The sequence below is a fragment of the Podarcis pityusensis genome, assembly GCF_964106645.2.
Source record: "Podarcis pityusensis genome assembly, chromosome: 2".
Lineage (NCBI taxonomy): Eukaryota > Metazoa > Chordata > Lepidosauria > Squamata > Lacertidae > Podarcis > Podarcis pityusensis.
The window spans coordinates 126,571,596-126,597,223 of NC_138029.1; the positions used below are offsets into that span (position 1 = coordinate 126,571,596).

General features: G+C 46.9%; 1 protein-coding gene across 3 annotated transcripts; it reads right to left on the bottom strand.

Moving 5' to 3' along the window:
- Positions 1 to 11,026: 11,026 nt before the first annotated feature.
- On the bottom strand, positions 11,027 to 24,820 carry LOC308469686 (uncharacterized protein; the record flags this gene model as incomplete). Of its 3 annotated transcripts, none has more annotated exons than XM_080992505.1 (2): positions 11,027 to 15,613; positions 24,567 to 24,820. In XM_080992505.1, the coding sequence occupies 2 exons, from the start codon at positions 24,818 to 24,820 to the stop codon at positions 14,239 to 14,241; spliced, it is 1,629 nt and encodes a 542-aa protein (XP_080848631.1). In that variant the 3' UTR covers positions 11,027 to 14,238. The 3 variants fall into 3 exon arrangements, with proteins under 3 accessions (XP_080848631.1, XP_080848633.1, XP_080848632.1); XM_080992507.1 differs by having other exon boundaries at positions 11,027 to 15,602; positions 24,567 to 24,659; XM_080992506.1 differs by lacking the exon at positions 24,567 to 24,820 and adding an exon at positions 16,280 to 18,902.
- Positions 24,821 to 25,628: the final 808 nt, after the last annotated feature.

Sequence of the window (25,628 nt, forward strand, 5' to 3'; positions counted from 1 at the left end):
CCCCCAGCAGCAGCAATAGCAACTCTGCTTTACCCCTCCCCCAACCCTCTGTTTTTTTGCTTCAGGGCAGAAGTGGAGATTGTGACATTTGGGTTCCCTCGAAACAGGAACTTTTTAAACAAGTAATTAGTTTGTTGGAGCAGCTCTGGCTTTAAGACCCACTTCAAAGAATTATGGAGGCGGGAGGAGTTAAGAGGCTGTCCTCTCCCCACTGTCAATAATCATCAAATGTAAAATGTGAAATTCAACACTCTTTTTCTGGGCTTAAATGCAAAACTGCAAATGGCAGACTCTTCATGTTCCAACAACAACGTTTGCAAGCTGTGAGCTTGTGGCAGCCTCTGCATTTTGCTTCAAAGAGGAAGGAGGCAATTTTATCCCAGCACTCTGCCCCCCCCCCGTGGGAATTCTCTGCATCTCGTTTTTCTGAAGGAAAAATGCTTCAAAAAAGGACCAATCAAATAGTGTGTAAGCATGGGCACAGCCGGGGGGTGGGGGGTGGACTGCTGCCCCCAATCAATAAAAATTGATTAAAATACAAAGCAAACTGAGGTTCTGCCTCCTAACAAAAGGCCTCCCCCCAAAAAAACAACAATCATGGCTACGCCCACAGTTGCAGGTTATCTGTACATGATCTTCCAATCCCAGAACTGGATTTGCACATTGGCCCAGTTCCAGGTGGGGGCACAAAAGAGCAGCAACACCTGAGGGCAAAGGATCAGTTCAAGAGTGGAGGAGTCACTTCCACAGAGAAGGACCTTGGCTGGAGAGAGAGAGGGAGAGAGAGGGAGAGAGAGAGACAGAGAGAGAGAGAGGAGGAAACTCTGGGTCAAAATCTCTTCAGAATACAAGATGTTCAGGGATGGGCTGCCAGGGGACAAACTGGGTGTGAGAAATGTGGGTTTTGTGGACCCCCAGAGGCACTGAGGCTGTAAACTTCAGATCTACATTCCACAATGGCTCCCATGGGAGAAAGGGAGAAAGGACTGCTCCACTGTAGCTGCAGCTTCATGTTTTTGCTGCCCTCTCCCCAATGTGAAGGAGAAGCAGAATAACCTCCCTGCAAGCAGGAAACTGGGGCAAAGGCTTGGCCTGCACACTTTCTCCCTGATGTGCTAGATTTCTCCTTGCAGGCAGTGCCAGTATAATTTGGGTGTCCATGCAGCTCCTGCCTGAGGCTGGGAAGGAGGCCTCTTGGAGGAAGGAACAGACCAAGAGGAGGGGGGCCAAGGGGGTCCCTGGACAGGAGGGGCAGGATCCAGGCAGACTGCTCCCTGGTGACAGAAGCAGGACTTCTGGGCCCATAGCACGTGTCTCCCTCCCCCACCTCTCCCTCCTTCTGCCCCTCTTGTTTCTGGCAGCAGAGGAGACGCTGCAGAAAGGCGCTGGGGGGAGTTTTGCTTCCCCCCACATGGGCGCCTGGAGCACAGCTCAGCATTTAGGGAAATGAAAGAGGGAAGCTGGCCACGATCCAGGAGACGGAGGTCAACCGGGAGCGCAGCAAAACCTCCTCACAGAGAAGTAGCTTCCAGGCCCCCCCCCAGCACAGCCCCCCCCCCTTCAGCCCAGCAGCAATGGCTTAAGAGGAATTGCAGTTTTAGGGAAGGACCCCCTTGGGAATGGCTGAGCTGAATGGAGTGGGGCTGGGCAAGCCCCATAGCACCCTCTGCTAGGGGAATAGGGGCTCCTTGGCTCAAGGTGGGGGGAGATTTCCTTGGAGAGCAGCCCCCTCCCTCTTGCGTCAGGAGAGCAAAGTGGGTCATCTGTTCCCAAGGCAGGAAGGAGGAGGAAGAGGGGAGAACGGGCAGAGACCCCTCCAAGTCCTCAAGGCTATGGGGCATGTTACGGAAAAATCTGGGTGCGGGGTTACTCTGCCACCCAGCTCATCGGACTAAGTCAGTGGGTCCCTGCGGAAGAAAAATGAGCTCAGCCGGACGCAGGAGCAAACTGCAGAAGATCCAAGTTTATTGCGCAACAGGTTCAAGGCGAGATTGAACAGCGAGAAAGGGGTGACATGAACTTTTGAAATTTCCCTCCATATCCCAGAATACAGTGCAAAATACATCCCAGTTACATCATGAATACATTAAGAGGTTGGGTTACACAGATTAACATATGGAGGAGGGAGGGGTGAATATGCAGAGAGCTGGATGGAGGAGGGAGGGGGGAATATGCAGGGAGCTGGAGATATGCACAGATAAGCACATGCTGAGAAGACAATGGTCCATGTTTGCATAGTCTGTCACCTGGCATCGCCTGGAGGAAGGGCTTGGCAGATGGAAATAAATGGATATATTGTAGCGAAGAAGGAGGTGAAGACATGCCCCCCCCCCGTTCCGTATCAGTCCCCCATTCGGCGATAGATTTGCATTAAAGTTCTGTAAGAACTTGCAAATCTTTTCTCCGCACCCTAAATCTCGGTGAATGAGATGTGTGGCTTTATGCAAACCTGAAAGGGACTTGCAAGCCATGCCTTTTACGGTCATTTGCAAGTATAGCAGTGCAGGTAGCTGCATATAGGGTATTATATAAAAGAACACCTCTTGTATTTTGTTGCTAAATTACTCGTGGCATCCTAGCTCTTGGGAGAAACATTTTCAATAGTGGTGTATGCTTTACATTTAGCAGGAAGGTCCACTACTGACTGAAAAAATGCAGTTTGCTTTTTAGCCCCACCGTTTTTGTGTTCTCAGGTGCCAAGCTAGCTCTTCTGTGGTCTCACACCGGCATAGTGCTACAGCAACACATCCTGTCTGTTGAATCCCCTCAGGGCTTTCAATTAACCATGTCGCCTGGCATTCACCATAGCTGGCACAGGTTTGGGCATCTCGTGAGGGAGATGCCTTGGCCTTGGCCTTTCTATGAGATTTTATTATAGGCTGTGGTCTTGCACTGATGGGAAGTTGCTCACTTGCACTTAAAGGATCAAAAAGCTAATTGCAGCCTGGATACACTTGCCCAATTCAAACTGAGTCCAATTTGAATTTATCTTGCCCCATGGTTCTCAACTTTTCAAACCAATCTGTTAAAAGAAAACCATTCTTAACAGGGCACTTTGTCCAAATAAGTCAATTTAACTCTATAAGGGATCATTCCTGCTAAACCAAAGCATTTGCACCTTCATGTACCTGGTGTTTTATGGATCCAGAATCTTGTCCTTGGCAAAACGAGGTTTAACACATTTTAAAATGGATAGGGAAAGTTGGCAGAGTGCCAGGTGGAACAATGAAATGTGGTTATAAATTGAGCTAAACATTGGACTACACAATAGTGTGAGCTATTAGAAAGTATAAAATGCATGAGAATTCTCCATTGGTGTGTAAGCAATAAGACATAAAACATAAAAACAATTACAGACAAAAATAGCCCCCCCTTGTGGAAATAACACACTGTCAGACACATTTCAACATTCCTACGTAATAACACATAATACAAAAAAAAACTAATTAAATATCAGTTGCATATCTTGACACAATTGTGGTCTTTTACACATGTATCTTTTGAATCCTGGAGCACAGTCTTAAGGTTCAAAAGTGGGAAAATGTCCTTGCAATTCAACTCCTCCCCCCTTTGTCAGCCCCGCTCCCCCCATCAGTCTATATCCTTTGAAAGAGATAGCTGTGGGCACTTTGAAAACTCTGGTGTTGCAGGTCTTGTGATGGCGAAGAACTGAGTTGAGGGGTTGTTGCTGCTTTTCATCATTGCACATCTGTAGAAGTGATATCCTGTAAGGGGGCAGGGTTTTGGGGAGACTTAAAACACAGTTAGACAAGGAAAGGGCAAAAGGCAAAAAGGATGTCCTCCAGTTTCCATGGGAAGCTGCAAATAATAACAATCTTAGTGGATTAAACATTTTATTCATTATCACATTTCCATATAATTACTGTTATTATCTGCTAAGTTTGTTTGCTTTCCTTCACTTAATAAAAAATTACTCCACATGTAGAGAAAGAGAACTGTAAAAAATACAAGAAAGGTTAAAAATTAAAAGAAAGCAAAAAATTAGATTACCAGTGAGATGAAAACGGACTTGACACAAAGACATCAGATTCAGAAAAGAACCATTATTAAATAGTACAAAGATATTATCAAAACCACACAGATTACTACTGGACTAAAAAAAATGGGAAAACAATGGGGAAAACTTAAAATTCACCATGTGCTATCCAATAAAAGAACTTCATGAAACTGACTTTCAACATGTGATGAACATGTCCCCAAAGTAAAACACACACACACAAAATGACCTATGAGGAACCAAAAATAAATAAATGCTAAGACACACAATTAATAAGCAACCTGAGGTAACCTGAAGTAATCTGTTTTGGCATCCCAAATGAAAATAAAAGAGTGTTTCTTGATGTGACAACATCGGCTGTAATGTTAATAGCGGAATACTGGGAAATGAGTTAATACCAAGAAAAAAATGAATGGCAATTTAAAGTTGTGCAAGTACCTTGCACTAGCCAAAATGACAGAATTAATAAGAAATGCTCAGGCAAAATGGTAAACAAATACCATTCCATAAATAATGTTTGGTTGTGCTTTGATTAATTTCATATATATAATGGAAGAACTGATAAAACGAACTTAATAAACGAAAACAGATTATTTGTAACCTAAAAAAATGTCAAAGCCACAAAGAGATAGAGGGAAGTCACTACTATAGCAGGGATTCAGACTTCTTTTGCTGAACAGAAAGAAAGTGAGTGTTTGGCTTTAAGGGAAGAAAGACAAAAAGAAAACAAATGCAATTACTTTTTATAGAGTATTTAAATCACTGTTTGCACCCCCTCATTATCATTTGTGCTGTGGGAGAAAAGGACACTCTGTTAAAAGGGAAAATTATTTCATGTGAGAGGTCTGTCAGGAAATGCTGTTCCTAAAATGCATAGGCATATACACACACACACCAAAAAAAACTTATAAAATTTAAATCCCATGGGGGGGGGGAGAAACTACTCAAGAGAGGAACTCACAGTGGGAGTGCTTTGATATTTACCTGTGAAAAGAATTTGGCATGTCCAGTACTTAACTCTTTTGTCTTAAGTAGCCCCTGGAGCAAAACACATTAAGGGTGATTCCCCTCAATGGTTCCAAGTTTTACATAAGGAAATTTGGATAGGTTTCACGTTCTCCAAACCTTCTCTCTCCCCCCTCCTTTTTCTCTCTTTCTCTTTTTGTAAGCTGATCTAGCCTCTGTGCATGTGCAGAGTTCATGTCTCAGGAAACCTTTTATACCATTGAAAATGTTGCATCTTTTGGCTCAATTAGAATAAGGAAGGGAAAGGTAAGGAGTAGATTTTAAAAATAGGGTTAGATTTTAAAACAAAAAAGAGAAACTCAGCAATTCAAGTATTCACCAAAGCTAGCAATTTCAGCCCAAGCAAAAGGAGTGCTTCCTTTATGTACAGGAAAGGGCTATCATTATTGGTCATTTTATCTGGTCATTCGCGGAACAATCAACCGCTCTCTTATTTATGAGTAAAAATGGCCAGAGAGTTAGAATTCATAGGATTTTTTTTTTTAACATTCTCGGGTCATTTCAGCCTTACCATTTGCAGACAAAATTTTCCTGGCCTTTATTTACAGGATTGGTCAAGGCTAATTCTACTTGATTATTCATTTATATCTGCTTAAACTTTGAGTAGACTTTTAAGTCTGATTTTTGTAAATAATAGACAAAACGATAAACACTGTAATCACTTAAATGCCTGATATCACCAGTTCTGCTTCAAACATCATGGCTTCACCTCACACCTTTTAAAAAACAAAGAGCAAATCTGGGCTGAATTTCAACACATCACCTCACCAGAATTTAAGAATTACCCTCCAATGCTTGCAGACACATGGCCTTCCACACAGCCACAAATTGGGAGAGTTGAAAGGGACCCTGGGGTCATCTAGTCCAACCCTAAAATACAGGGTTCATAGCAAGATTTGTACTACCAGAAACACACACATGCTTATGTATACAGACACAACTGGGGAAGAGATCACAAGCCATGCGCCTATCACAAACCATGCGCCTATCATGTACTAAGGAAGAGGAAAATAAAAGTACCCATCTTTACACAGAACCCTTTTAGCAGATCTTGAGATAGAGAAATGATCTTTAAAGGAAGATTGAATTGAACAGTTTTTTCCTAAGAGAGGGAGAGGATCTTTTATAAAGCAAAGTTAATTCAATTGATATAACCACTCACAAATAATTAAAACAACCATAGATTTGATTTAAAAGGAATACAAAAGTGAACAATTTTTCCTGAACTTGCAGAGGAATAGTAAGCCTAATCTATGCCCCCCCTTGCAGTTTCCTTTAAAGGAAGCTTACTCGGGAGTAAATTTACTTGGCACAGAAGTAAGAAGAAGAAAAGAAAAGAAAACCCTGAAAGAGACAGAATGAAACAAGCGGGGGCATTTTCTAAGAAAAGAGGCCAGGAAGTCTTATAGAGACTGATATCAGGAGCCTTACAATAACTCTTCTGTCCAACCAAATCAAAGTTAAAACTGGACTCAGATATTTTCTTAGAAGGAACACCATACTTTCATAGGCATATGCTTAATGAAATACATACACTGCATTTTAGCTTGAGAGAGCAGTTGGCTCAACTAGGCTTTTGCAGCAGAAACATTAGGTTAACTTCACATTCCAAGATAGACTGGAACACAGGTGTACTCACAAACTCAAAAGTTACAACACAACATCATTTACCATTAGACTTAAAATCACCCTCCTCTCTTAAACTAGAGGAAGGAGGTGGGGTAATCCTCCTTTCAGAACACAAGTAGCACGTATACAGGATTTTACCACTTGGGAGGAAAACTCTCTTTTGGAGCCCCTCTCAAATAACAAACATTTGCACACTTCATTCTCAATTTTTGTCTTATTTAGGACTGCTAAGGTCCAGCATGGTTTCCTTAGATTTAAAATTTTGAAGCAAGCTTGCAGTTTAAACTATGCACACTTAAGAAAGGCAGTCTGCCAGAGACAGAAGGAACAGACAACACACATAACAGACAACATGTAAACATACATATTCTCATATATGTATTAACAGACAACACACATAACAGACAACATGTAAACATATATATTCTCATCCTTTAGTTGGTTATTGCAAGGAGTTGGGCCACTACCTTTGGCTTCATTAAGTGAAATTAGTAGGAAGGTCCCCCATGGTTTTATGAGCCTCCTTGCCTCTTCAAACACACCACCAGTTAATCAAACTGGCAGGGCTCACAACGCTTGGTTGACTGGGTACCCCTTTATGATTCACGCGTGTCTAGACAGAAAAGGGGGAAAGAAAGGGGTCTGTAAGGATTGGTATGTCTAGGGTTTGGTATGCTTAGTACAGGGACGTATAGTAAAGAAGAGAAGGGGCTTCTAGTTGCCTGGCAACTTCCTTAGTGGGTTTTAGAGAGCTCTAGCTATCCGGTTCATTGCGTTCCCTTTCCTATTCCCTTATTTCCTATTACCTTATTTCCTTATTTCCTTATTTCCTATAACCTGGGGTCTCTTTCCACTCTGCCGGTCCTGCCCAATTCCTCATGGGCTATCCCTCCTGGCAACCTCCTACCTATCGTCACATCTCAGGAAAAGGGGCCCTACTGGACGCCCGCGCCATGCGGTGCCAGCTCGGGTGATCCCTTGATAGAATTTCGAACTGAAAATCCCCCTTGCTTTTGGAAGCGGGCTCACGCACGATACACGTGTTACGTGGCACCGACCAGTGTGGCTGGGATTGGGATAGAAAGCCAGACCCCTTCCTGCCCCCTCCGTAAGGGCGCTCGGGAAGTTCGGAAGAAGAACTCCAGCCCCTTGCTTTCAACTGAGATGCCCGTTGCGGAGAGTCGGCTGTCTTTCCAAGCCGGGTCTCTCCGTCTTACTTTCGGGCTCCCAATTGGTGCGGCTGGCTGGAGATTTTAAGGAAAAGAGATAGAGCTCAGAACCCCCCTTTCGGGTCGGGAGGTGGTCCACGGTCTCTCTCACTAACTGGACCAAGAGAAAGGCAAGAAGGAGCGATAGAGAGGAGGGCAGAGAATTCAGTTGCCAGGAGATTCCACCCCCTTCCCACCAGTGCACTGGATTTCTTTTCCTATACTCACGCGTCTTCAACGTTGATCCCGGGATCGATGAATAAGCCGGCTGGATCCCTCTTTTGCTCCCCGGCTGAACTCCTAGGGCTTTCGATTACCGCCCGGAAGATGGCTGGGGGTCCAAAAGGATCTTCCCAGGCAAAATGGCTCGGAGCCGGCTGAAGATTTCGGGGCCCCCAGTCAGCAGCTCGGGAGAACCGCAAGCCCCACGTTGGGCGCCAACTGTTACGGAAAAATCTGGGTGCGGGGTTACTCTGCCACCCAGCTCATCGGACTAAGTCCGTGGGTCCCTGCGGAAGAAAAATGAGCTCAGCCGGACGCAGGAGCAAACTGCAGAAGATCCAAGTTTATTGCGCAACAGGTTCAAGGCGAGATTGAACAGCGAGAAAGGGGTGACATGAACTTTTGAAATTTCCCTCCATATCCCAGAATACAGTGCAAAATACATCCCAGTTACATCATGAATACATTAAGAGGTTGGGTTACACAGATTAACATATGGAGGAGGGAGGGGTGAATATGCAGAGAGCTGGATGGAGGAGGGAGGGGGGAATATGCAGAGAGCTGGAGATATGCACAGATAAGCACATGCTGAGAAGACAATGGTCCATGTTTGCATAGTCTGTCACCTGGCATCGCCTGGAGGAAGGGCTTGGCAGATGGAAATAAATGGATATATTGTAGCGAAGAAGGAGGTGAAGACATGCCCCCCCCCGTTCCGTATCAGGCACAACCCACAGGAGAGGTTGGGGTGTGTTTCAGGTCAGCCAAGGCCAGGATGTGGCCCAGTCAGACTGGCCAGATCTCCTTCATGAGTCGGCTGTGGGGCAGAGACAGGTCTCTTCAACCTTTCCAGACACAAGACCCCCTTTCGACCCAAACATGCAGTTCTCCATCTTTAGATCTGCGAGGTCTCAGGGCTCCTGTTTCAGCCCACATGGGATCAGGCTGAGACCCACCAAGTGGAAGACCAGGGGCACAGAACATGTCCCTGCACCCCCAGGGAAGGAGTCACTGCTTTCGGGGGTCTTGATCTGCTGTTTTCCCTCCTCTCCCCATTCTGCCCCTATTCTGTGTGTGCCTTGCAGAAATGCCTCCTTCCAAAAATCGAAAAGAGTCGTCCAGCTCTTCCTCCCCCTGGCAAGAGGCTCCAGGAGGGACATGACCCCCCAGAGAGGGGTTTGGGAGAGGCGTCCCTTCTGGGGCCAAGGCTTCTGCAGGGACATCACAGGGACTGGCAGACAAGGCCCAGCCTTGCCGTTGTCACGGTTTCTTTAGAAGGGGAAATGGGATCCTTTTTGCAGATCCTCTTTCAGCAAAAGAGCAAACATTCTTCTGGATCTCAAGACAGAAGCAAAGGAGAACCTTCAGCAAAGTATCGTGTGGGGAGGGGGGCCAGGGGAGCTGCCAGGGCAAGGCTGTGGGGCAGGAGGCCAGGGCCCCCCTCAGCAGACAGAGCCGCAGGTCCTGTGAATGTGAGAGGGCGGATTTGCCTCATTTGAAAGTAAGTGAAGCAAGACATGTGACCATTAGAAGAAGGAGAGTAAGTGCCAAAAGTCTAAAGTTATCCCAGGGGCTTCTAAGTGGGGTTTGGTGGTTTCCTTGGGATGAGCAGAGCAGCCTCTCCCAAATTTCATCCCTGATAAGGCTGGTCCTACAGGAGAGACACAGGGAGGGGGGTGAGGGCTCCACAGAAGGGCAGATAACAAAAAGTAGGACTGATTCTATGCAAGGGGTGAGGAGGGGCCATGGGGTGGGGGTAAGCTGGCTTTTCCTTCTTTTCTCTCCCCTTTCCCTAGCCTAGAGAAAGATAGCTTGTTGCCTTCAGCAGCCAGGGACAGAGTCAGAGAGGAGAACAAGAAGTGTTGGGTTTGGCAACAGCTGCCACGTAGAGCGCATTGCAGTAGTCCAAGCGGGAGATAACCAGAGCATGCGCCACTCTGGCGAGACAATCCGCGGGCAGGGAGGGTCTCATCCTGCGTACCAGATGGAGCTGGTAGACAGCTGCCCTGGACACACAATTTGACCTGAGGCTCCAGGGACAGCTGTGAGTCCAAAATGACTCCCAGGCTGCGCATCTGGTCATTCAGGGGCAAAGTTACCCCATTCAGGACCAGGGAATCCTCCACACCTGCCCGCCTCCTGTCCCCCAAAAACGGTACTTCTGTCTTGTCAGGATTCAACCTCAATCTGTTAGCTGCCACCCATTCTCCAACCGCCAACTTAAGACATACAGTGGTGCCCCGCAAGACGAATGCCTCGCAAGACGAAAAACCCGCTAGACGAAAGGGTTTTCCATTTTGGAGGCGCTTCGCAAAACGAATTTCCCTATGGGCTTGCTTCGCAAGACGAAATGTCTTGCGAGTTTTTCCGACTCCCCCCCCCTTTTTCTAAGCCGCTAAGACGCTTATCTGCTTATCCGCTAAGCTGATAAGCTGCTAAAAGCCGCTAATAGTGCTAATCCGCTAAGCCGTCAAGGGGCTTGCTTCGCAAGACGAAAAAACCGCTAGACGAAGAGCCTCACGGAACGGATTAATTTCGTCTTGCGAGGCACCACTGTACCTGTTATTGCAGGCAATGCTTCACAGCCTAACCTACTTCACAGGGCTATTGTCAGGATTAAATTAGGAGCGGGGGGACGGGGCCCTGTAACACCACCTTGAGATCCTTGGAGAAAAAGCTGTTCTATGAATACAATAAATCAATCTCAAAAAGGTCAGGTGTGTAATGTTCTCCACACAGACAGGAACAACTACCTGCACAAATATAAGATAAGGAACAACAGGCTTGCCAGTACGGTACTACATATGAAAAGGATCTAGAGGTCTTGGAGGACCACAAGCTGAACATGAGTCAACCGTGTGGTGCAACAACAACAAAAAAGGCAAATGCTATTCCAGGCTGTATGAAGAAGAAGAGGAAGAAGTTAACAATGAAGATTGTAATTTATTGCAAGCACAAATAAACTTTAAATGCATTGAAAACACTGTTACTCTTTACCTTCTCAGTCTTATTTTATTCTGTCCCTAACTCTTCTACCTCCCTTCACACAACAACCAACTGCACTAACTGTCTCTCTATTTCCAACTGCCTGCCAACCGCTTTCCCAACTGCCTTAACCAACCAACCAACCAACCCACTAAAAGCAACCTGGGGCTAAGCCCTTTTATAAACAGGTAGGCTCCGCCTCCAGCTTTCCTATTGGTCTGCCTATTAACCCTTTCTCTCCCCCTCTACAGACATATCCAAAAGAGAGGGCAAACGCCACAGCATCTTACACATACACATTAATATTCAAACTCTCATATATTATTTATATTTTATAAATTAATTGTGTCGCAACACCTTCTCATTCTTGGCTATGTGAAGTGTTCAGATAAAACATTATCTCTGGAGGCATCAGGAATAAAAGGGCTGTTTAGTGGCATAACCAGGAAGAAGAGTTTGGATTTGATATCCCGCTTTATCAGTACCCGAAGGAGTCTCAAAGCGGCTAACATTCTCCTTTTCCTTCCTCCCCCACAACAAACACTCTGTGAGGTGAGTGGGGCTGAAAGACTTCAGAGAAGCGTGACTGGCCCAAGGTCACCCAGCAGCTGCAGGTGGAGGAGCGGAGACGCGAACCCGGTTCCCCAGATTATGAGTCCACTGCTCTTAACCACTACATCATGCTGGCTCTCTCAAGATACTTACTTTTATTTTTCAAGAGAAATACAACATCTAGGTCAAGGGAAGTCATAGTCCCACTCTCTTCTGCCTTGGTCAGACCACACCCGGAATACTGTGTCCAGTTCTGGGCACCACAATTTAAGGAGGACGTTGACAAGCTGGAAGGTGGCCAGAGGAGGGCAACCAAGATGATCAAGGTTGTGGAAACTAAGTCTGATGAGGAATGGTTGAAGGAGCTGGGTATGTTTAGCCTGGAAAAGAGGAGACTGAGAGGAGATATGATAGCCATCTTCAAGTATCGGAAGGGCTGTCACATGGAAGATGGGAGAGCAAGCTTGTTTTCTCCTGCCCTCGAGGGCAGGACTCGAACCAGTGGCTTCAAGTTGCAGGGAAGGAGATTTTGACTAGACACACAGGACATTTTTCTGACGGTAGGAGCTGTTTTTACTATTACTATTATTATTAAAGTTTTCTTGGTTTACAAAGGTATGTGCAATGTCTTTTTTTTTCAAGTTACATTTTCCATTGGTCAGTTTCATCTGTTGAGACATTAGGGTTACGTTAGGAAGAAAAGGGGGGAGGAAGAGGTGGAGGGGAGGAAGTGAGTGGGGGGTGGGCTCGGGAAGCAATGTTTCTAATTTGCTTAATGTGTGGGGTTTTGCATCAGCGTTGTTTGTGTGGGTTCTCTTTGCTACTCACTTGTGTTCCTTTGGTGGTGAGAGAAATTGGGGTTGGCCTAGGGTGCGGTTGCTTGTTTGTGATTGGCTGTGGTGAACTTTGTTTTCGTGTGTGAGTATGGTGGGTGGGTGTTTTTGAATCAGGTTAGCCATATTGATTTGTATGCTGTTATGAGTTATTTGTGGTGTAAGTGGCCATTATTGTCTTGGAAGATGTTTACTAAGGCCAGTTCTGGGGTGGTTTCTAATACTTGTTGGGTTATTTTACTTATTTCTTGTATGGCTATTGTCTAGAATAGTTGGATTTTGGGCACTCCCACCACACGTGGAGGTATGTGCCTGTGGAGGTACACCCTCTCCAGCATTTTGGTGAGGTTCCTGGGCGTATTAGCGCTAGTTTTCTTGGTGTTAGGTACCACATGTAGGTGAGCTTCAGAGTGAGTTCTTTTCTTTTCGTTGATATGGATTTAAATTGGGGTTTAGAGCACATTCTGGTCCATTGAGTGGAGTTAAACTCATAGCCTATGTCATCCTCCCATTGTTTTTTGATTGTGTCTACGGAGTTCGTGGGATTTTTAAGTCGTATTTTGTATATTGCAGATACCATCCCTTTACCGTTTCCCTTTGTTGTTAGGAGGAGGTTTTCAACGGTTGTCAGGGGCCTAGTTGCTGCTGATTTTACTACTGGATTGTTTAAGAGGGCTTGTAATTGGTGTTGTGTTAACCAGGGCATTTGGGTGTCTTCTAGTGTGTCTTGTATTTCTTGTGTTGACAAAGGTTTGTTATTTTTGTAGAAGTCTATTAGGCAATATAAGCCTTTGGTTTGCCAGGTTTTTATCTGGAGGTTTTGTGCTGCATGATGGAATAATGGGTGGTACGCCAGGGGGATTAGTGGGGATGGGGTTGGGGATAGTTTGCCTATTACTGTTTTGGAAAAGGCCTTGGAAGGGAGCAGGCCCTGCAGTCCTCCCCACAGCCGATGGTCCGAGGCCTCACCGCAGCAGGAGTCCCTTTATAGCTGGGAGAGAGGGCCTGGGCCACGCCCCCTGGGCCAGTTGGAAAAGGCCCTGGAAGGGAGCAGGCCCTGCAGTCCTCACCAAGCCGATGGTCCGAGGCCTCACCGCAGCAGGAGTCCATTTATAGCTGGGAGAGAGGGCCTGGGCCACGCCCCCTGGGCCAGTTGGAAAAGGCCTGGAAGGGAGCAGGCCCTGCAGTCCTCACCAAGCCGATGGTCCGAGGCCTCACCGCAGCAGGAGTCCATTTATAGCTGGGAGAGAGGGCCTGGGCCACGCCCCCTGGGCCAGTTGGAAAAGGCCCTGGAAGGGAGCAGGCCCTGCAGTCCTCACCCAGCCGATGGTCCAAGGCCTCACCGCAGCAGGAGTCCCTTTATAGCTGGGAGAGAGGGCCTGGGCCACGCCCCCTGGGCCAGTTGGAAAAGGCCCTGGAAGGGAGCAGGCCCTGCAGTCCTCCCCACAGCCGATGGTCTGTGCATGTAAAATTATATACATATAAAGTAATAGAAGCATTTCCTGCACACTCCTTCCATTTAAATCACGTCTGCTTTTTCAGTTTGTTGGTAGATTGTTGGGTTTCAACTCTTAAAGCTTCTCCTCCTTGTGAGACCATTGATGTTTTGTAAGAACATCAGGACTGAAGCGCTATCTACACTCCATATACGTACGTGGTTTTCCCTTTTTGAGTTTGCTGGTGTTTGCTAAGGTTTCCACTTCTATTGAAGCTCTTTCCACACTCCATACATTTATTTGTTTCTCCCCGAGTGAGTCTGTTGATGTCATCTAAGGGGTCCACTCTGACTGAAGCTCTTTCCACACTCCATGCATTTAAATGGTTTCTCTCCTGTGTGAGTCCGTTGATGAATTCTAAGGTGTTCACTTCGCCTGAAGCTCTTTCCACACTCCATGCATTTAAATGGTTTCTCTCCTGTGTGAGTCCGTTGATGAATTCTAAGGTTTCCACTAGTAGTGAAGCTCTTTCCACACTCCATGCATTTAAATGGTTTCTCCCCCGTGTGAATCCGTTGATGAATTCTAAGGTTTTCACTAGTAGTGAAGCTCTTTCCACACTCCATACATTTAAATGGTTTCTCCCCTGTGTGAGTCCGTTGATGAATTCTAAGGCTTCTGCTAGTAGTGAAGCTCTTTCCACACTCCATGCAATTAAATGGTTTCTCGCCTGTGTGAGTCCATAGATGAATTCTAAGGTTTCCACTAGTAGTGAAGCTCCTTCCACATTCCATGCATTGAAATGGTTTCTCCCCTGTGTGAGTTTGATGATGTGCATTCAGGGATCCACTCTGACTGAAGCTCTTTCCACACTCCATGCATTTAAATGGTTTCTCTCCTGTGTGCCTCCGTTGATGAATTCTAAGTTTTCCACTCTCAGTGAATCTCTTTCCACATTCCATGCATTGAAATGGTTTCTCCCCTGTGTGAGTTTGATGATGTGCATTCAGGCATCCACTCTCAGTGAATCTCTTTCCACATTCCATGCATTGAAATGGTTTCTCCCCTGTGCGACTCCGTTGATGAATTCTAAGGCTTCCGCTAGTAATGAAGCTCTTTCCACATTCCATGCATTTAAATGGTTTCTCCCCCGTGTGACTCCGTTGATGAACTCTAAGGTCTCCACTCTGACTGAAGCTCTTTCCACACTCCATACATTTAAATGGTTTCTCCCCTGTGTGAGTCCGTTGATGAACTCTAAGGTGTCCACTCTGACTGAAGCTCTTTCCACACTCCATGCATTTAAATGGTTTCTCCCCTGTATGAGTCCGTTGATGAATTCTAAGTGTTCCACTCTCAATGAAGCTCTTTCCACACTCCATGCAATTAAATGGTTTCTCCCCTGTATGAGTCCGTTGATGAATTCTAAGTGTTCCACTCTCAGTGAAGCTCTTTCCACACTCCATGCAATTAAATGGTTTCTCCCCTGTGTCACTCCATTGGTGTTTTCTAAGGTTTCCACTGTCAGTGAAGCTCCTTCCGCACTCCATACTTTCAAATTGTTTATGTTCTCTGTTTTCACACTCCATGTATTTAAATGGTTTCTTCGTTATTCCCATTTCACATGGCCCACCAGAATTCTGATTGCCTTCTCCATTGTCTTCTTTCGATGGGGTGGGGTAGGGAGAAAATCCTATTTGTTTTCTAGGAAGAGAACAAAGGAATATTACACACATCAATTAGCACCTGCTCTTATTTTAACGTCTTGTACAATCTCTCCTGTCTTCCATATGTTCCAAATTTTTAGGCAAATGAAATAATGTAAAATAATGGTCATGCATCATCAGCCTTTTATAACCCTTAATTATTGTTAATGAAGCAGCATTATCTTAGAATACGGTTGAACTGTGGGGTTTACGTTTTATAAAAAGTGGTTTCTCACAGGAAAGGGAGCAGCTGTATGTTCCATGAACCTGGCCAAGATTCATCAGGGTCCTAAGTTCATCATGAAGTTCTTCATCCTCTGCACAATAATCCTCCACCCCTTGGGCCGCATTTTGTCCCCTTCAACCTCTAGATCTTTATTAATCACCTGCACATTCCCTTTGGCCTCAGGAGGTGCATAGTGACCATTTTGGGAGACCCATATATAAGTCTAGTGACAAGGCTTGGTGCTTGTGGTCAGTTGAAGGAGTGCTCAGTTGGAGAATGCTCTTGGGGTTGGACCTCCATCTCTCAGTCTTGCATTATTGAATGGAGAGAATAGAGATGCAGAAGGAAAGCAGCTGGAGCCTGACTGCTGGGAAGGCCAGATTGAGACACCCACCCCAATTATGATTTATAATAATTATATGCCACCGGGTCTCACACCTGCCTCCTGACACTGGCTTATCTTAGTGGAGATTCCCTGTCCAGGCCTCTCTCACTGTTCTTCCTCCTTTGCCGTGGGTGGCCAAGGGCTTCTGGATATTCTAGCTCTGCTCCAACTGGGAATTATTTATTAAATTTGTATACCTCTCTTCATCTGAAGATCAGAAGATAAAAATATGTGTGACACTGAAAAAGGTGAGTATTAAAGGTGAATAACACTGATTGTGGGAAAGAAAAGAAGAAGATGAAACCAGTGGTGTGTCCAGCTGAATGTAATATAATAATAATAATAATAATAATAATAATAATAATGTGTAAAGAAGAAACCAATCTTCAAATCAGTTTCATATTCCCTGGCTGTATTTCTCAGTCACGATTGTGACTCAGAATCTTAGCCACAATTTATTCTAGAATATCAACTGGATCTCTTTGTAATAGGAGCCAGACATCCCAGGGATTTCATCCAGACATTCCTTTAGTGTGGGCAGCAGCAGCGGAGGAAGGAAGGAAGCAACTTTGGGGGAAAGGATTTCCTTCAGAAGGTCTTCCCCAGTGGCCGGCAGGGTTGATAAACTGCTCAGTGGGGACACCTTGGATTTATAGTGTTAGGGTCTGGATAGCAATCACAATCCTTTGGAAATGTCTCAAGAACCGTTAAGATCCAGTTCCACCAACTCCCAAGTAACACTGAGTCCTAGAGAAACCTTCTATGCCGAGTTGAGGCATCCCTGGCCCTCCAGATGTGGTTGGACTCAAAGTACCACCTGCCCAAGTAAGGATGGCCCATGGCCAGGGAGGATGGGAGTCTTATCTGGGGGGACACACTTTCCCCTTCTTCCCCCTCCTCTGAAAATGCGGAATGGGGGAGGTGGGGCACATTGACACACCAACAATATTTCAATATCGAAAAATGATATTCGTGTTGCAACATCACCAAAATGTGCCTATACATGTGTGAGTAGAACAGTTGCGACTGTGCTGCCCGCCAGTTTAGCCGTTGGCATTTGACGAGAGAACCAACTAAAAAATTATGTGAAATGTAAAAGTGTTCCAACACTTTTTTACGTCATTTAGTTAAGATTTAAAAATACCAAAGGTAAGTTATTCCACTCAGTAATCAGGATTACAGGTGATTTTCAAATAAGTTCAGTGGCTTTATTAACAATTGTTAGATTTTTGAAAATGTCCGTTGGGGCACTTTGATACACTAAGACATGGGACGCATTGATATATATAAAAGTGCCCCGCTTAGTGTACAATAATCTCTAAACTCATTAAATTTGAAAAGAAAAAACCCGTTGTTTACTACGTGGCCAAAGTTATTTCTAAATATGATATGATTTCAAGGATGTTGTTTTGCGGTTGCCAAAACCAAATTTCCCAAAGGGCACATCTTGAACATCATCTCTTGATACTTTTTCTATTGACTTATGTGGATATAATGTGTAATAGAAGCTAAATGTTAAGTAATTATCTTATTTTTATAAGCATTTTGTTTCAATTACTATTTTTTGACCACCTAATGTGAGTTCCTATACTTTTAAAAGTTTTTCCAGTCTTCCGGCCCATGGGCCTTAGGTTGCCTATGCCTGAGATAGAGGGTTAAATCAGGGCTGGCCAAATGGGACTCCGCTCCGTCCCCTCCTGGCCCCTCCTTGCATCTGCTGCCTGAGGGGGCTGCCTCAGTTTCCCTCACGGTGCAGCAGGCCCTGAGAACAGCCTTCCCGCTGCCTTCCAAAAGACAGTCATACCTCGGGTTACAGACGCTTTGAGTTGTATTTTCGGGTTGCACACCGCACAGAATCCAGAAGTACCAGAACAGGTTAATTCTGGGTTTTGGCACTCGCGCATGTGCAGAACCACTAAATCACGCTTTGCGCATGTGCAGAAGCACTGAATTGCAACCCGCACATGCACAGACACGGCACTGCAGGTTGTGAATGTGCCTCCCGCACAGATCACGTTCGCAACCTGAGCGTCCACTGCACAGGAAACATGACACAGAAGACCTTGGAGTCTCACCGTGGAAAACAACAACAATTGGTTATACGTCACTTTGGGCTGCCCTGGGCAGTGGCGTAGGGGGTCCCTGTTACAACAGCCCTGCAAAATAGACCGGAGTTGCTGCGCGCATTTGGGACTTGGAAGAGTAACTTACGGCAACCCTAAAGGGCAGTCCAGTGTCGAAATTACGGGGGCCTCTTTTAAATAGGGGTGGTGTTTGAACTTGGGCTTTGCTAATGTTACGGAATTGGCGGGGGGGCACTTGTGTGAGAGCAGGTTTCTTTGGCCGTCTCCCCCTTCCTTGCTTGCCCCTTCTGCGTTCCCATGGCAAGTCCAGCCGAATTCGACTATGGCGTGTGGTGCATATCTCCGCCTTCAGACTGAGGGAGCCAGGCAGCTTTCCGGGTCATGTGCCCAACTTTTCATGAGCTGATATTAAATCCCAAAAGAACTACAGCTGCTTGTTACAAAGGGTGGGGGCCGGTTCCGGTAGGTTTATGATATTAACTCTTTCCAAGCTCATTTCTGATGCTCAGAAGCAGGTGCACCCTTTCCTAGACCTTCCTGATGACATTCTCAGTCTGACGCACAGTATTTACACAGAAACACGGATCAAACATTTATTTATTAATTTATATATATATATATATATATATATATATATTTATACCCCGCCCTCCCCAGCCAAGGCCGGGCTCAGAGCGGCTTACAAGCAATAATAAAAACAAGATGAATGATTACAACTTAAAAACAAAAATAAAATACAACATTAAAATAATGGAACATTAAAATATTAAAATGTAGCCTCATCGCAGGAAAAGGAAAAGAAAAAGAGAGAGAGAGAGAGAGAGAGAGAGAGAGGGAGGGAATCAAATTGGCTCCAAGCCAAAGGCCAGGCGGAACAACTCTGTCTTACAGGCCCTGCGGAAAGAAATCAGATCTTGCAGGGCCCTGGTCTCATGAGGCAGAGCGTTCCACCAGGCCGGAGCCAGAGTTGAAAAGGCCCTGGCTCTGGTTGAAGCTAATCTAACTTCCTTAGGGCCTGGGACCACTAGGGTGTTGCTATTTATGGACCTTGAGGCTCTCCGTGGGGCATACCGGGAGAGGCGGTCCCGTAGGTACGAGGGTCCTAGGCCGTGAAGGGCTTTAAAGGTCAAAAGCAGCACCTTAAATCTGACCCTGTACTCCACCGGGAGCCAGTGCAGCTTGAAAAGCACTGGGTGAATATGCTCCCATGGCAGAGACCCCATGACGAGCCTCGCTGCAGCATTCTGTACCCGCTGGAGTTTCTGGGACAGCTTCAAGGGCAGCCCCGCCTAGAGCGAATTACAGTAGTCAAGCCTGGAGATGACCGTCGCATGGATCACTGTGGCCAAGTCAGGGCGGGAAAGGTAAGGGACCAACTGCTTGATGCAGCGAAGGTGGAAAAATGTCGCCTTGGCTGTTGCTGTAACCTGCACCTCCATGGAAAGGGAGGCGTCAAGGATTACACCCAAACTCTTAACGGAAGGCAATGGCACTAATTGGGCCCCCGCAAGAGAAGGGAGTTGGTCCCTCATCCCCATGCCATCCCGACCTAGCCATAGGACCTCTGTCTTTGAAGGATTTAGTTTCAATCGGCTCCCACAAAACCATCTAGCCACAGCTTCCAAGCATCTGGTCAGTGTGTTCAGGGTCGAGTCGGTGTGGCCATCCATCAGCAGATAGAGCTGAGTGTCATCAGCATATTGGTGACAGCCCAGCCCAAAGCTCCGGATAATCTGGGCAAGGGGGCGCATAAAGATGTTAAAAAGCATCGGGGAGAGAATTGCGCCCTGCGGCACTCCACATACCAAGGAGTGGCGCGACGACATTTCCCTCCCTAGTGCCACCCTCTGTCCCCGACCAGAGATAAAAGAGCACAACCAGTTACGGGCTATGCCCTGTATCCCCACGTCTGCGAGGCGGTGGTCCAGAAGATCATGATCGACCATGTCAAAGGCTGCTGACAAATCTAAAAGGATCAGCAGTCCTGACCCGCCTCGATCCAGTTGTCTACGGAGATCATCTGTTAGGGCAACCAGAGCCGTCTCTGTCCCAAAACCAGGACGGAAACCGGACTGAAATGGATCTAATGCCAATGTTTTCTCCAGAAACCTACCAAGCTGTTCAGCAACCGCTCTCTCAATTACCTTACCCAGGTATGGAAGATTTGAAACTGGGCGGTAATTGGATAGGTCTAAGGGATCTAATGAAGTTTTTTTTAAGAGTGGACACACCACTGCTTCCTTCAGTTCCCCTGGGAATGTCCCCGTGTCAAGGGACAAATTGATAATTTCAACCAGGGGGGTCCGCACAACATCTGGACACTCCCTAATCAGCCAAGACGGGCACGGATCGAGGAGGTAGGTGGTGGGCCTACCAACATGAAAAACCCTTTACATAACTCCCTTTCTAAAATACACTGAGACTATCTTATAACATATCCCCGCTATAACACACAAGTTCTAATTAAATCCTAATATTTACTATACCCAAACATTGAGCACCACAGACCTATAAATAATAATAATAATAATAATAATAATAATAATAATAATAAAATTTATTATTTATACCCTGCCCATCTGGCTGCGTTTCCCCAATCACTCTGGGTGGCTCCCAATCAAGTGTTAAAAACAGTAAAGCATTAAATATTAAGAACTTCCCTAAACTGGGCTGCCTTGACATCTGATGGGAGGGCATTCCACAGGGCAAGCGCCACTACCCAGAAGGCCCTCTGTCTGGTCCCCTGTAACCTCACTTCTCGCAGGGAGGGAACCGCCAGAAGGCCCTTGGAGCTGGACCTCAGTGTCCGGGCAGAACGATGGGGGTGGAGATGCTCCTTCAGGTATACAGGACTGAGGCCGTTTAGGGCTTGAAAGGTCAGCACCAACACAAAAGAATGCCCAGGCTGCCCAGGTAATGCAGTTAGTGACCATTAACAGGTATCCTTGGGGACAGGTTTTCTGCTGTAGACCGCCTCCTGTGATGTATTCCTGCTGTAGAGTCTCCTTCTGTATGATATTTGGGGGGGTGGTCTTGGGTGGGCAATTTCAAAAGACTATATAAGGCCTTGCACACCTCCCTCCTGGTTGCGGTGGGGGGGGACACTGTTGCAAAAAAGATCAGGCTTACTAGCCGCTTTGCTTCTCCATATACTCTGGTTGGCCTCTGTTATTTTCTCCTACCTACCGTATTTTTCGCTCTATAAGCACACCTGATCATAAGGGGCACCTAGTTTCTAGAGGGGGAATTCAAGAAAAAAAATATTATTTAAAGGGAGCGCTGAGCAGAGCTCCCTGGTGCCCTGCGGAGGCTTTGCGCCACTAAGGCAGAAGCGAAAACAGCTAGAGGGAGCACTGCGCAGCACTCTCTCTAGCTGTTCTGGCTTCTGGGGTAGCCTGCGAAGCCTCCGCAGGGCAGCAGCAAGCCTTCATCCCGGACTTCCCCCGCCAGCCCTGACAGTATTCCCCACCTCCCGCAAAAGCCCACAGGAGCTGCACACCCTTTAAGGAGCGCACGGCTCCTGCGGGCTTTTTTACGAGGTGGGAGAAGGGACTGACGCAGCCAGTCAGTCCCTTCTCCCTCCTCAGGGAAAAGCCCCCAAGAGCGGCGTGCTTTTTAAAGGGCGCGCGGCTTCTGCGGGAGGTGGGGTAATTCTGTAAGATTATTTGGGGAAGTTTTTCTAATGAGAAGATATTGTCACAGATGCTCGTTTTTGCCATTCTCAAAAGTGTGAATTTCTGTATCTGCAGAGATAACATGCCTTTTCTTCACAGGAAAAATGTTATAAAATAAATATACAGAGTTGAGGGAAAACCTTAATCCCATTGTTCCTTTGCAGATTTATATACACAGAATCAACCCCTTAAATTCTAAGTTCCAAGAGGTTCAATGAACAGATGGTTTGCAGTGGAAGAGATCTGCACAAGTAGCTAAGTGTGAAGCAGTAAAAATGAAAGTGCAACCTTGTGAGCAGAATACTCCACACATCTTGGGGTCTTTGTGTAATAATTGTGCAAGTCAGACTTGAGGCAAGCGCTGAAGGCTCTTCAGGGCTGGCAACCTCTTCCCAATCCCACTGGGTTCCAACAACCGCACTAACACTTAACTGTACAGAATAGGCACCTGAATGCAGAAGCCAATCCAAAGGGGTGGCTGGTAGTGGAGGTGGTGAAATGCTTAAGTTCTGAGTTTTTCATGTGTGCTAAAACTCAGTCTGCTTGGTTGTTTTTTATAAAAAAAATATGTTTACCAACATGCTATAATATTATTGTTTTAGTTAAATAGTTTAAGTTGTTATTAAGGAAATGATTATTTTTCTCCTTCCAATAAATTACAGGAGAACTGTTGTCCAAATATAGACAGTAAACCTATTAAACCTCAGAATGATTTCTTAATTATCTGTCTATGTATTTCTAATAGTGTAACCAAATCAGAATTTTTTGATTTAAATAGAATCATACTGACCAGTGATTTATTGTAAATTGTGATTGAAATCAATTTGATTTATATCAAATCCACCCTGATTGCAATCTACCACAATGTCTGAAATAAGGCTGGAACTATACAGAGGCGAACAGGACAATGTCCTGGCAGCTGCTACTACTTAGGGGTCTAAAACGGCTAAATGAAAATATTATCAATCATCACACACTCAGTTTCATCAGCAGGGAAGCCAAGATGCATCCTAGCAGGACTTTTGGGTTTGGGCTAGGCTACCAAATGGTGGTATTCAGGATAATCCAAAGTAGGGAGATGAGTCCTAGTGAATACAGATAACCTGGTAGTGTCATCAGGGAAGGGGGGAGATGGGGGGGTCAGGGGTGCTGGAAGGGGAGGGGTCTCTGTCGAGGCTCCTCCCCTTCCTTTAACCCTTCCATGGACTCCCTCTCTCCGTTTCCCCACCCAAAAGGGACCCAGCCAGGCGCCCCACGACCCCAGGGATTCCTGGGGACAAACTGGTAAAATCAGCAATGGTACACTGGGTCAAAAATATAGGTCATGATTAGAGCTGGGTGATATATTGGTATATTGCCCAAGACTGCCTTGAAGTTTACATCGTGATAACTGTTTCCTAATACTGAGCTGGCAATATATTATGAATCAGAGTGTGTGCAAGGGCTAGGCAACACCTGCTTTTCAACATTGCAATAACTTACCAGCTAAACGCTGTAATGTTAGTAGCAGCTAAACCTCACAATATCACCTGCTAAATATTGCAGGGCTATTCGCAGATAAAGATCGTAATGTTATCATTACCAAAACTCACAATATCACTTGTGGTTTATTACCAGCTAAACCTCCAATATCACCTGCTAAACGTTGCCATGTTATCAGCAGCTAAACATTTAAATCAGCCACAAGGTCTGAAATAGGGATGGAACTGTACAGAGGAGAGCAGAAGAAGAAGGAGAGTTTGGATTTGATATCCCGCCTTTCACTCCCTTTAAGGAGTCTCAAAGCGGCTAACATTCTCCTTTCCCTTCCTCCCCCACAACAAACACTCTGTGAGGTGAGTGGGGCTGAGAGACTTCAGAGAAGTGTGACTGGCCCAAGGTCACCCAGCAGCTGCATGTGGAGGAGCGGAGACGCGAACCTGGTTCCCCAGATTACGTGACTATCGCTCTTAACCACTACACCACACTGACTCTCAGCACAATGTCCTTGCAATTGCTACTACTTAGGGGTCTAAAATGGATAAATGACAATATTATCAACCATCATCTCAGTGGGACTTTTGGGTTTGGCTAGCAAATGGTGGTATTCAGGACAATCCTGTATGGCAATGATGATCTGGGACTGCCAGCAGGGAGACTGGGGAATAAGTGGTGATGGAAGGGGAGGGGTCTCTGTCGAGGCTCCTCCCCCTTTCCATTAACCCTTCCCTGGACTCCCTCTCTCCCTTTCCCCAGCCAGGCGCCCCACGACCCCAGGGATTCCTGCCAGGGGGAAGCCGGGAGAATGGGGGGCCTCAGCCCCACCCCCAGCCCTGCTTGGGGTCCTCATTCCCCTTCCCGCCAAGGCGTCCGGGGGGGCAGGGCAGCTGAGCATCTCTCGGCCCCCCAGGAAAGAGAAAGGGGAGTCTGGCGGTGCTGCTGCTGCCCAGGAGATCTTGCAAGGTGTAGATCCCTGCAGGTGTTGGGTCCCCCCTTCCCACCTGGATCGGGGCCCCTGTCGACGGGCCCCAGGGAGGGCGCTTTTCTGGGGGGGGGGTATCTTCGTCCTCCTCCCCCCTATTTCCCCTTCTCTCCCTCTTTACCTCTTGGTCCTCCGCCTCTCTGGCTCCAGATTAGTCCGCTTTCCTTGTCTGCAATAGAAAGGGCTGGGGGGAGGGTTCTCCACTGACGCCCCTCCTCCCCTTTCCTGGAAACTTCCGGCGCATTTCGCAGCGACACTTCCGGTTCCTTTTGGGATTCGCTTGCCCCTAGAGCTACATCCATAGAGCAGCACCTCCCTGTGTTGGGATGGGAAGCGGACGGGACGGCGCTGCCTCTGGGGGCTCCATGGGGACATGCCCCCCCTCCTTCCTCCTTCCCACAGCAGGGGATCGAGATGGCTGCGGGGGGGGGCATCATATCTGGGGGTGACCTGGGTTTGCGGGGAGAGAAGGACGTGATTTTAAATCTGCAAACAGGGAGGCTGGGAGGGAAGAGGATGAATGAGAAGTAGGGAAGGGCTGCCCCTCCCCCTGTGGGTCAGAAGAGTGGGGGAGGGGCGGACCCAGGGAAGCCAGGGGGGGTCACTCCCCTCCCCCGCCCAGATTTGCCTCGCAAGGTCCTCTGTGAAGCCCAGAGATGGACCCAGCCTCTGGGGGTGGGAAGAGACATGGGGCTGCCTGAGAGAGAAGGGGCGCTTCCTTTCCTCTCCCCCCTCCTCCCCCCAGGCTCTCCTGCGCCCAGAGACCCCCTTGGCCCGGCTGCCCCCTCGCCAGGCAGGGAGAGGGTGGGGTCCCCTTCCGCCATGAGAGGAGTGCAATGGGGTTGTGAGGGGGGAGAGAGAGAGAGACCCCTTTCTGCTCCCCTCCCAAGAGGGTCCCCGTCGTGTCTCTGAGGGACAAGAGAGGAGGAGCCCCTCCCCCCGCTGCTTCTTTCCCTCAACGACTTTTCCCGCCTTTTCCCAACTTCCCGCCCTTCGAAATCTGAGCCTCGCCTCAGTTTCAGGCGCCAAGGAGGCAGATTCCCCGGGCTCCCTGCTGTATTAGTGGATTTCTTCTCATTCGCCCTGATTTCTGCTCATATATCTTGCTTTTGGAGCTTCTCTCTGCTTCTTTAGAAAGATGACTGTATAAAAAAACCCTCACCACTGCCTGCAGCCCACACAG